The sequence below is a fragment of the Mytilus californianus genome, unplaced genomic scaffold (assembly GCF_021869535.1).
Source record: "Mytilus californianus isolate M0D057914Y unplaced genomic scaffold, xbMytCali1.0.p SCAF_14, whole genome shotgun sequence".
Taxonomy (NCBI): Eukaryota; Metazoa; Mollusca; class Bivalvia; order Mytilida; family Mytilidae; genus Mytilus; species Mytilus californianus.
In genome coordinates, this window is record NW_026262626.1 from 25,691,479 (window position 1) to 25,703,996 (window position 12,518).

The 12,518-nt window shown below is 32.9% G+C and overlaps 1 protein-coding gene across 1 annotated transcript; it reads left to right on the forward strand.

Moving 5' to 3' along the window:
- The first annotated feature begins 4,600 nt into the window (after positions 1–4,600).
- On the forward strand, positions 4,601–12,227 carry LOC127724608 (uncharacterized). Its single transcript, XM_052231630.1, has 6 exons — positions 4,601–4,751; positions 5,124–5,231; positions 5,943–5,978; positions 8,302–8,378; positions 9,856–10,008; positions 11,085–12,227. The coding sequence occupies exons 2-6, from the start codon at positions 5,154–5,156 to the stop codon at positions 11,251–11,253; spliced, it is 513 nt and encodes a 170-aa protein (XP_052087590.1). The 5' UTR covers positions 4,601–4,751; positions 5,124–5,153; the 3' UTR covers positions 11,254–12,227.
- Positions 12,228–12,518: the final 291 nt, after the last annotated feature.

Sequence of the window (12,518 nt, forward strand, 5' to 3'; positions counted from 1 at the left end):
TGAGCAATATGAGGCTCTCATGAGCCTCTTGTTGTGAGAAATATGATAACTATATTTGGTATATATGGGATCCTTGCAAGTTCTACATGTATTTCATACAGGGTTTACCTGACCTTGACCTCATTTCAAAGATGATTGACCAAGTTTCAGCTTTCATGGTTGTCTGTATCTCAGATACTATAAGCAATAGGTCAACTAAATTTTTGTGTAAAGAACGATTGTAAGGTGTACATGTTTGACTTGCTGATTTTATCTGACATTGACATCATTTTCATAGTTTATTGGTCAATGTTGATTTTTAGTGCTTTGGTACATTTCACAGATACTATAATCAACAGTTCAACTATATATGGTATGTGGAATGTCAGATTGTAAAGTGTACAAGTTTGTCTGGCAGGTTTTATCTGACCTTGACCCCATTTTCAGGGTTTATTGGTCACTGTTCAGTTATCGTGATTAGGTCTGTTTCTAAGATGCTATAGTCAATAGGTCAACTAGATTTGATTTAAGGAAAGACTGTAAAGTGAACATGTCCGTCTTGCAAGGTTCAACTGAACTTGACCCCATTTTCAGGGTTTATTGGTCACTGTTAGTTATCCTGGTCAGGTTTGTTTCTATGATATTATAGTCAATAGTTCAACTAGATTTGGTATATGGAAAGACTGTAAAATGAACATGTCCTTCTGGCAAGGTTCAAATGACCTTGACCCCATTTTCAGGGTTTATTGGTCACTGTTTAGTTATCCTTGTTAGATCTGTGTCTAAGACACTATAGTCAATAGGTCAACAAGATTTGGTATATGGAAAGACTGTAAAGTGAACATATCCCTCTGGCAGGTTTCAACTGACCGTGAATTCATTTTCATTGTTCATTGGCAAATGTTACGTTTTTATGGTAAAGTCAGTTTTCAGATATTATAAGCAGTAGGTTTTTTGTATTGCATGATTGTATGGTGTACATGTTCGTCTGTCAGGGTCCATCTACCCTTGACCATATTTTCATGGTTCATTGGTCAACATATAATTGTCCTTGTTATGTTTGTTCCACAGATACTATAAGCAAAAGATTAACTGCATTTGGATTATGCAGATATAATTTAAAGAATGTTTTACCAAGTGTTTATACTTTGGTTACGATTAAAAGTCAAATATGACTTCAGTGTGCCAAAAAATAGGGTCTTTTGGTTCAGTTCTAACAATTGGAACACGAAGCTTCAACAGGGGTGTTTCCGTGCATGTCTGTAACAATTATTGTTACAAACATCGTATAAAAAATACTGGGAATTAATTTTGAATTCAGTCTATTTAACGGGAGATGAAATGAAATGAAATGAAAACAACCAATACCTAAATGTTTTTTAGAAGGAAATAATCATATGTGAGTACCCTGGTTCTAATTAAAAGTTAATAAGTCAATATTTTGCAAAGGAAAATCCCAAAAGTCATTAGAATTAAAATAGCTAAACAAAATATGCTGACTGATACGATTGCATCTGTGAAAATTCAATTGAATTCCAGTTAGTGGTACAGGAGAAGGTTCGGATAAAAAATGTCTGCCTCCTTACTACACATTTTTTCAAAATCAATGTCGGGGAAATCCAAAAGTCAATTCGGGATTAAACCTGCACAATGACATATAAACATATAAACATGCGTAATTATGTTATGCAACACGAACGTTCACTGGAATTTTGTTTGAGGTAACAAGTAACAAAAACAAATCAAGACATATAATAAATCATATTATAATAACATGTAATATCCATCAATCACTTCCTCATGACAATGATAATGTTTTGCTTGGCTACCACATAATTAAACAAATGTGGTGGTCCTCTGCATCCTTTGGTATTTACCTATTTGTAGAACGTAGAATGTACATGTAACAATGATTGGATCATCCTTTATTGTAACACTCATTATTTTGACAAGGAAGGTCCTTTCTTTTAGATATATTTATATAAACAAATTACTTGGAATTTGATTCGTTTACTAAGAATTATAGATATATAATATACATGTACGCTCATGAGAAAACAATTTACCCAATGACACAAAAATCAAAACAAAAGACACCTAGACGTTAACATTAAAATTTTGCTGAATTTTTTCAATGTGACATAGGATTTCTAGAGAAAACTTGTTAGAGACCACATAAATCGGGAACAATTAAATAAATAAAATAAATACTAGGCTTTTTTGGACGGTGATATGCACCGTCTTACGGTGTTTATATATATCCCAACTTATTCGCTATGCTCGTAGTGACGTTTTGGATTTCAATGAGCGTAATCTATGTATTGATAGTAAATTATTAAGTCAGGGATTTCGTTACCACAAATTAATTAAAACTTTTACTAAATTATTCCATAGATACAAAGATTTGGTTTGCAAGTTTGGCTGTACCTGTTAAACTTTGTGATGTTGTTAACCGCCACGGAAATTTAAATACGATCCGGGTAAACTTATCAATCCTTTAAGTAAAATTATTCTAAAAGGTTACCTATTCAACGCAGTTATTAAATCTTTGAATATTGTTTTTTATTAGCATAAATATTGATTTTGTTATCAGCGATTTAAAACCATACTAAATATTACGCACATGTACTCTCACGGTTCTACAATCTGTTGATACCTATATTTTGGCATTTGGACGTCTTTTCACTAAATCCATTGGATGTTGGATGTGTACTGATTGATAATTTAGAATGAGATACATGATTTTTTTATAAGTTGTTATTAGCTATGAACTGGCTGTCAGTAACTGTGAGTACTCTCAGATCAGTACTAAGTGTCTTTTTTGTTGTTAGGCATGATGGATGGATATATAACCTGCCACGTCCTCTCTGTGTTTTTGTTTGAAGTTTTTCTATGTATCGATCTGATGAGTTGAGCCTTTTTCAATTGATTTTTAAAGTTTGTTCTTATGTTGTGCTGTTACACCACTGTCCCAAGTTAGGGGAGGGTTGAGCGCTCACAAACATGTTTGTGTGTCTTTCTATGTTGTGATGTTATACTATTGTTTCAGAAAAAGGGAGAAGGTTTGGTACCATTAAAACGTTTAATCCCGCTGCAAATGTTTGCACCTGTCCGAAGTCAGGAATCTGATGTACAGTAATTGTCGTCTGTTTATGTAGTTCATACGTGTTTCTCGTTTCTTGTTTTTATATAGATTAGACCGTTGGTTTACCCGTTTGAATGGGTTTATACTAGTAATATTTGGGGCCCTTTATAGCTTGCTGTTCGGTGTGAGCCAATGCTCCGTGTTGAAGGCCGTACCTTGACCTATAATGGTTTACTTTTATAAATTGTTACTTTGATGGAGAGTTGTCTCATTAGCACTCATACCACATCTTCCTATATCTATTAACCCCGCCACATTCATGTGAAGCGAACTCAAATAACAGATATACCTTTGTAACATATCTATTGAATATAAAACTTATTTCAATTCTATTACAAATGTTTTAGTGTGATCAAAGCCTTATATTAGCTGGCTCATAATTGTATCCTTCATCATATAAATGATAAAGATCTTTGCACCAAAGTAATTGGAAAATTCTGTTGCCGATTCGTCTAAGTAGTTCATCTACAGTATCAGCTCTGAGATTGTGATTTCGTACCCCGAATGTGGCATTTGCGTTCGACTCACATTTTGATAGTATAGGATTTTCAGTTTTCCTGTCGAAAGTCGATGTTTCTCTCCAGGCGCTCCTTCTTCCTACGCCAATTAAACCTGGCCACCACGATAAAGCCAAGTGTGCTAGAAGTGGCATTAAACACCAACTATCAATTATTAAAATTAGTTGATACGTATTTAGTTAAAATGACCATTTTGTAATGTAATTAATAATATTCATTTTCAATTTTGAACAGCAATTTTGCCTAATGCGATAGTTTGGGCTAGGGCACTGGGCATAGTTCAAGTAGTGTTGCCACGATGTCACAGAAGCATGGGAATATATGTCGTAAAGTTGTCACATATTTAGTCTTCAATAATAAAACAATATTGGTGTGACTGGATGATTGGTACTGCCATCCTTAACTACATACTGCAAAAACAGCCGATCTGCAAGGCATACCACCTGCTTGCTACAATACATCATGTACTGTGTTACAGCCCTAGATAAAGCCGACGAGAAAATGCATAACTTGACTATTAACGTAGGCTATATTTTCGGCTACATTTTTTTGTAATAAACCGAATGGTATATGGCACTGGGACAATATAGGCGGTGTTGCCACGATGCCACAGAAGCAGGGATTTGAATCCCGCTAAGGGAAGAACAAAAACTTGCTAACGCTTATTTGCAGATATGAATTTCAGATAATACACTATCAAACTTGTCTGATATAGTCAGTTTACATGATTTAAACAGAAAAGATAAAATATATAACGTTAACATGTATAACTTCGTTGTAAACTAAACGTGTGGAATTTTACCTTGTCTAAAAGACAGTCAATATTGTTAATATTCGACGCGAAATGTCTTTTTGGTCACACACATTTCATACATAGGGTGTTCCAGTCATGTGATATCAATCGTCATATTTAAAAAAAAAAAATGTTTACGTCATTATTTCGAATACAAAATCAACATAACTTAATTATGTCACTTGGGAGGTGAAGTTGAGTGATCTTTTGTAGTACATGTATCTTTTTTTTTTTGAGAGAGAGAGGTATATATACAAGGAAATTGTCATTTTTAGTATTATGCATATTACATCGAATAAGGAGTATTTACCTAAATGTAAGTTTTATTTATATATATCATGCATTATTATATGATTATATGTAGATATTTATAGAAACATGTTAATATAGTATATACATACAACATGCATATAATTCTAGAATCAAATTAGCATTAATTTTCAATGTTTTGCTTAAAAATTGTTACCAGAACTTGTAATGTATGATTATTCACATTATTTAATTTTTTTTTTTTTTTGCTTCTATTTAATGATTTAGAATGACTGCAGTTTGATAACAATAAAGACAGATTTTAAATTAGTAAAAAAATCTAAAATCATACTTCAGAAAAGTAGCAACATTGATTGAACGAGGTAAAACATACGAGTCTAGTTTTCTGTTCTCATCATGTTTTTTATTTATTTTTCAGAATTCAGAAATTTTGCCATAAGAACTTATCATGCGCTGCAGTATTATTTTAGTTATTCTGACACTGGTTTCTATCAGCGATGCATGGTTTTTCCGTCGTAGTAAAAGTGTATGTAATAATTAAACTGTAAAAGGGTTAAACATTTAAACTGTAAAAGTGTTTTACACTAGTAATTTTTGGGGCCCTTTATATCTTGCTGTTTGGTGTTGAAGACCGTACTTTGACCTATGATGGTTTACTTTTATAAATTTTGACTTGGATGGAGGGTTGTGTCATTGGCACTCATACCACATCTTCTTATATCTAATTAAAGAATGTATGCAGTAGTCACTTTAAGATTAAACAGCACCACAATAAAAGAAAGACTACGTGAAAGGCATCTGGAGTGTCTTTTGTGGCCTACTTGACGAAATAATTAACGCCTTTTTTTATAATATATATTTTCGTTTTGGCAGTTGATAGTTACTCTGTATACTACAATACCATGCAGACAATCTTGTCAAAGAGAATATTTCCTATTTAGGTAAATCTGGATGTAACAATATCTGGAGCAGACGTTGTTATTCTTTTTTTCATTAAAAAAAATTACAAAAATATACTTAATGGGACATCTTGGTGGGGTTCTTGTTGCTCGGTCTTTAGTTTTGTATGTTGTGTTTTGTGTACTGTTGTTTGTCTGGTTTTGTTTTTTTTTCTATTCATAGCGTTGTCAGTTTATTTTCGACTTATGAGTTTGAATGTCCCTTTGGTATCTTTCGCCTCTCTTTTAAGAAATTATATTAATTTCTGTTATAACAATTCATACAATCTTATTTTTAGAAATCTAGTGGATCAGGAGGATCGATTAATAGAAGGGTAAGTAAATGCCAATAATGTTACAAGATAAATTTTCAAATAATGGAAGCTAAATACAATCTATATGTAATGAGGGTACAAAGTATCCAACGTTAATGACCTGTTATCGCTAAGAGTATTTAACTTTAGGCACTGGCTACGGTTACCTGCAAAAAGTCAAAATAAGAGATCATTATTGGTTCTTCCGAGACTAATTGCCGAAATGTATTTCCGGAGAGGGACCCAATTTCATACGGAAATTGCAGGTAACAATAATATAATCTTTTATTGTTACCTGTAGTTATTGTTGCCCGCAAAATATATCAAAAATGTTTGATTTGCGAGAAATCTGTGAAATAGATTTAAACAATTAAATTATGATGTAAACACATTAACATGGTTAAACTTCCAGATATATTGACCAATATGACGTTCGATTTTGCTATAGGGGGTCGATTAAAACAACTAACTATTCTTAAGTATGGATTCAAATGAGCAAGATGTCCAATTTGTGGTCGGTGAAAAGTTTATATCTTTTCAAAATTTTAATGCTAAACTTCAACAATTCCAAGATGCAAATTTTATTCAATTGTATAGAAGAAGTTCTTGTGAAATAGAAGCACAGTCCAAAATAAAAAAAAAAGAGATCAGAAATACAGATTTAATTTATTCTGAATTAAAATATTCATGCATTCATGGTGGCAGAAATTTGTCCTCCATATTTTACTCCGCAGAAACGTGTGCATTCATTTAATGTATACAATATTTTGCAATCGTTTGTAAGTTTTCTATTCCTGAATTCATAGCAAATATTTTTCTTTATTCTATTTCAACCATGCTAGGTTGAATACTGTGCTGGATGGTTTGCTTATCATTACCTCATAGGAACAATTTCTTTCATTTGAGAAATTCCCTATGAAATTGCTTGACGAGAACATTAATCTTAATTGAATCATAAAATATTTTTCCAATGAGTCATGGGAAATGCTAAAAAACCAAATGTCGCAGAAGAAGGACATAGCAGAGTGGAACTGCTTAGTGTGTGGTATTGACGTTCATACATATGAATTTATAGTTTGCGACGAATGTCTGGAGTGTATACCACCTAAAGTGTGTTGGCCCCAAAATGTCACATAAGGCTACATACTGGATGTGCAGGAAGTGCCACCGAAATTAATAGCTATAATACTTCTTATTATATATAAATGTTTAAGTTTTCATTGCTATGTCCATTAAATAATTTTCTGTTCATAAACATTTTTTTTAAATATGTAAACCGAAGTACAATGACACGAAGACAGTGCAAAATTTCCCGATGCTACACACAAAAAAGACGTGTTTGCAAATATAAGATTTTGCGGGTAATAATAATTGCGGGTAACAATAAAAATAATATTATTGTTACCTGCAATTTCCGTATGAAATTGGGTCTCACTCCGGAAACATATTTCGGCAATTAGTCTCGGAAGTAACAATAATTATTTCTTATTGTTACTTTTTGCGGGTAACCGTAGCCAGTGCCTTAACTTTACCAGTACGGTATTGATTTACGGCCTCGGTTTCATTAATTTCTGAAACATATAAACTCAGAATTTTGTCTGTTTCTTATGAAAAGATTATTTGTTGTGATCACCCTTTAAGCCAATTTCGAAATCAATCGACAAGGCAAGACTTAACCACAAGAGTTGAACTGATACTCCCAAATTAAACTGACTCTCACGGGGTCTAAAACTGACTACAGGTAGTTCACATATTTTATATGTTTATATATGAACTGATATGCAAATACCCACATTTAAATTAGTAAATACGTCTATTAATATACGTTTTGATAACACGAATTTCGCTTTCGTACTTTTTTATGGTGCAAAGTCTGTTCCCAAGGGGAATGTCCACACAGTAGTCTCAGTGCTAGCTTTCTTTAATAGATGAACTATGTCTGTAAATTTTCAGTCCAGTAATTGTTCTTCATTGCTAAAACCTCAATCAGGTTGACCTTGAACAGTTTATGTCGTTCTGTTAAGGCAATTTTGGTTAAATGCTCTCGAACGATGTATTTTTGTAACTCTCTGAATTTTTGGTATCTGGAGTGCCTGATTAGAATTATTTCAGAGACAATTTTCGTGCGCACGAAAATCTGTTTCTTTCTGCTCCGCGCAAATACATGTAAAACTTCAAAGGCCATATAAAGGCGAACCAAAGTTAAACAGCACGTTAAACATCTTGAACCCCAGTTTTCAGTACCACGATATGGAACTGTTTGTTTATCATTTTGCATGCCGGTATTGTTTTATATATCAATTTCATATAATACTTTTCATGCAAATTAAATTTTTTTGTACAGCTTCCCCATGATATGAACAAGAAAGGTCTTACAAAACTGTACAACAGCAAAGTCACGAAAGTTGAAAGTTATTCAAGGTATGTCATCTACTAAGACAAAGAAAAGGATATGATATGTACCAACTTGGGAAAAAGAGATATCCTTATACATGTAATACCTTTTGCTGTAATTGTCACTTAGTGTTCTGGTTGTGAAGTGTAATAAATAGTTTTCCATTGATGTAAATTTAGATAGAGTTATTTTCCTTGGCCGCCATATTGGAGGTCAAACAGGTTGATTTTCTTATTTGACTAAACATGTGATACAAGCAAGTCAAATTTAAGATCCATTCCAGATCGTAGTAATGGATTGATATAAGAATAGACAAATGTAATAACAAAATTACCGACGAACAGATTGTAAATTCAGAAAGTTGGAAGTCCATGAAAAATTATAAACCTCACTCTCAACTATACCAAAGAACGGAATGAAACTAATAAGTCAGATTGTTTTGAAACAACCCTTTCTTACGTCTAACGTCTGCCTAAAAGCCTTATATTGAGGGGTTGGGCTTTTTGACTGTACAGGATGTATGAATAAGTACCTACGTCATTACCGAACCCCTTGGCCTGTGCTGCTAGATTACTTCGAATCTACCTTCAGCCAATATAATAATAAGGAGATGTAGTATGATTGCCAATGAGACAACAACTATCCATCAAAGGTCGAATGAAGTGGATGTAAGCAATTATAGGCAACCGTGCGAACTTCGACAGTGAGAAAAACCCTGACAGGTCTATTTGTTTTTATTTGCAATGCAGGCAAAATTTGCTTTCTATGGACATTACTACGGTATGGAATGGATCTTGAATCTGTCTTGCTTATATCACATGTGTAATCAATAAGAAAATAAACCTCTTTGACCTCCGATATGGCGGCCAAGGAAAATAAAATGGATGTAAGCATTTATAGGCAACCGTACGGCCTTCAACAATGAGATCATTCATTTTTCTTCCTATCGGGCATCCATTTTTCAGTTGCATACCAAATTTATAACCGGTCGTCTTGATCGAAACTAATGATTTTCTCTCTGTGTTGAAGACCCATTGGTGGCCTTCGGCTGTTTTCTGCTCTTTGGTCGGGTTGTCTCTTTGACATATTCCCCATGTCCATTTATGTGGTTTTTTTTTATTTTGCTCATAATAAATATGCTAAGATAACGATAACATTGTTCACAAAACAACGTTTTGATCGGTTACAGCAACCATCTTCCATGTAGCCACAATAAAAAAATAATATCAACGATTCAGAGTTTTGTTAAAAAAAAATAAATGGGTGAGACAAAGGACAAATTCAGAATTTTTTTCGTTTTATGAACGCCATGTGTTTGAAGCATAACTGATTATCTGAACCCTAGAATGTGTAACCCCCTTTGCTGAAAGTTGAATCGTTACAGAGATAACACTGAAAACTGATTCTTTGTTCAATATAAGTTCCATTTATTGACTATTCGTTAACTAAGTTATACGACTTATATATATTTACAGATAAACTAATGGAATCATTTTTTTCCAGACCACTTAACGGATTTCTAGGGAAAATTGGAATAAAACATACTGGAGTTGTAGCTACTACTAAAAATGGTGGCAAGTTTCTAGTCCACAAAGGCCCTGGTTATGGGAAGTCTTCCAGTACAGTCGTTGTCAATGCCAAACATATGTCTAACAAGTAAGAAATATACAGTACCATTAAGATTAACATGCTTATTAAAGTGAACTAAAATCTTAACACTTAAAATTTATAAATCGTTTTTATTAATTATCTTATATCATTTAAGAGATTTTCAAGGAACGTGCTTTGCTATCACCGTAGTTTGTTTTTATTACATTATCAATTTGTGTTTCTGGATATCTGTCCATGCAATTGTCATTTAGCAATTTGACTTATCACCGTTCGTTTGCATGCAAAAGGGTCTTGATGGAGGAGTCCCTTAAATCTATAAACTTTATTTTTTTAAGCATTTTTTTCTCTATTTTTTATATTTCAGCACCCCATTTTCTCTAGTCATTATTTTTTGGCCTATATTTTTGGCCCTTTATTCTGCACATTTTGTCCACTATTCTCTCTTCTGTAAACACATCCAGACCCTCATGCAATGAGTAACACGACGGTTGTCATTAGTAGATCAGGACCTACTTACCCCATTCGAAACACTTGAGTGAAACATGGTTTTTTGGTAAAGGTCTTGTTGCTCAATCTTTAGTGTTTGATTGATTGCCTTAGCACAAACGTCTATTTCGCGCCGTGGGTTCTTTTGTATAATGATTTTTTATTGATGTTAATTGTCGTTTTTCTTCTTGATCGTGATGTTGTCTATTTTATAAGTTATGATATGAATATCAGTTTAGAGTTTGCATAAGCAGAATATGTCTGAACTAAATGCATGATAAAGCGAAGTATCGTAAAGAAATATGCTATTCCCTTCATTTAAGTATTTACAGATATTGTAAATATAGCGTCCTGAATGCTGGTTCAACATTGTCCTCTCACTCAACAGAATCAAAGGGAAAATGCTTAAGCATGAATGAAAGATTACACCTCTTAAAATATTATTACCCGCTCAATCTCTTGCAATATTGTACACTCGTTGACTGGTTATGATGAAAATGATATGTTGTTGTTCCCGATTTGATACCAACTATTTTTGTTAATCGTGATATCTTTAAAGTTTATGGGGGAGAGTTTCATCTGCTAATGCATCAAGTTTACTGCATCACTTTGAAAAATAATGTTTTGTATTTCAGATGGACAAAAACAGGAGAAAAAACAGCATCTGGTCGAAAAACAATTTCTGATGTCATGAAGGATGGCTATGTCAACAAAAAGTATGGCTTTGGTCTAAACCAAAAAATATGCTGGGGTGCCTCTAAGAATATAATGAAAAATGCGGATCGGCACAAGCGAAGTTGTTAGAATATACTCTGAGTTGTTTCTTTTTTGTATGCATGCTAAATATTTTATATTAAAATCTATTTATGAATGTTAAAAACTGCCAAAATATGATTATCTTGTACTTGATTTTTAGATATGTACTCAAAAATATTTTTTGCCTAAAATATGTTTTAAAGAAAGATGTAGAAGTAACTAAAATATCTGTTGAGGTAAATTCAATGGTCATATACAGTTTTGCCAAAAACTATTTTTTTAAATACCAGGTCAGGTCACATAAGAGTATTACAATATCTGAAGATGGTGAATTAAAGTACACGTTTGAAAAACAGTACAAAAACGTCAGATGTAATGTTATTGTATTATCATAAACACGTCGATATTCAAACTACTAAATATTTTTATTTCCATGCCAAAACATTCTTATATCTTGAAGACTTTTCTCTTTGTAACCGTTTTCTAACAAACTGATCTGAACGAGCTATGCAAACAATAGTGACAGTTATAGAATATGATCTTGTATTTTGCAAAATATAGGGAATTTTGGGTCCTCAATACTTTATGCATACTTTATTTGAGCTTTTAACTCTTTTGATTCTAGAATCTTTAGTAGACGAAAGTGCGTTTCTGGCGTTCATCATTTTAATCGTAGTATATATGATGAATTTATTGAATATTTAACATTACTTTGACTTTAAAGCAAGATATTTGAGCAAACTTAATATCGTACATGTATTATGCGAGCTATTTTGTTTTTCCAAAGTTTATCGACAAAAAGTCAGCATTTCGAAATCCATCCCTTGGTCCCTAATGGTCTTATTTCTTTTTGCAGTACATTGCCGTTATTTTTTTGCTGTGTGCAAATTGTGCATGCAAACCATGCAGTTATTGTAATAATTGTTATGTTGTGTTTATATTTTCATTCGTGTCTCATTAGAGCTTGTTTTGCATAATTTTCTAAAAAGAGTGCCAAATCAAAATAAAACTCTTGTATCTTATCTGATGTTATCTTATCTATTCTTATCAATACTTTCTTACTTCTAATTGATTTCACGTTATCGGCAAAATGCTTCAAAGACCTATCAATCCCCACCTCGCAAAACGTCTCTGAAGACAACGTAGTCTATTGGATAATAGACTGAAAACCTTATCACCTAAGTTTAGTATTAACAAAATTAATTGTATAATTTATTATGCAATCTAATCCCTTCCTGTAGCTAGGTTAATTTAATGAATATTTGCTATTCTGACCCAGGGCGAATGTCATGATTACACATTACCTGCACTTC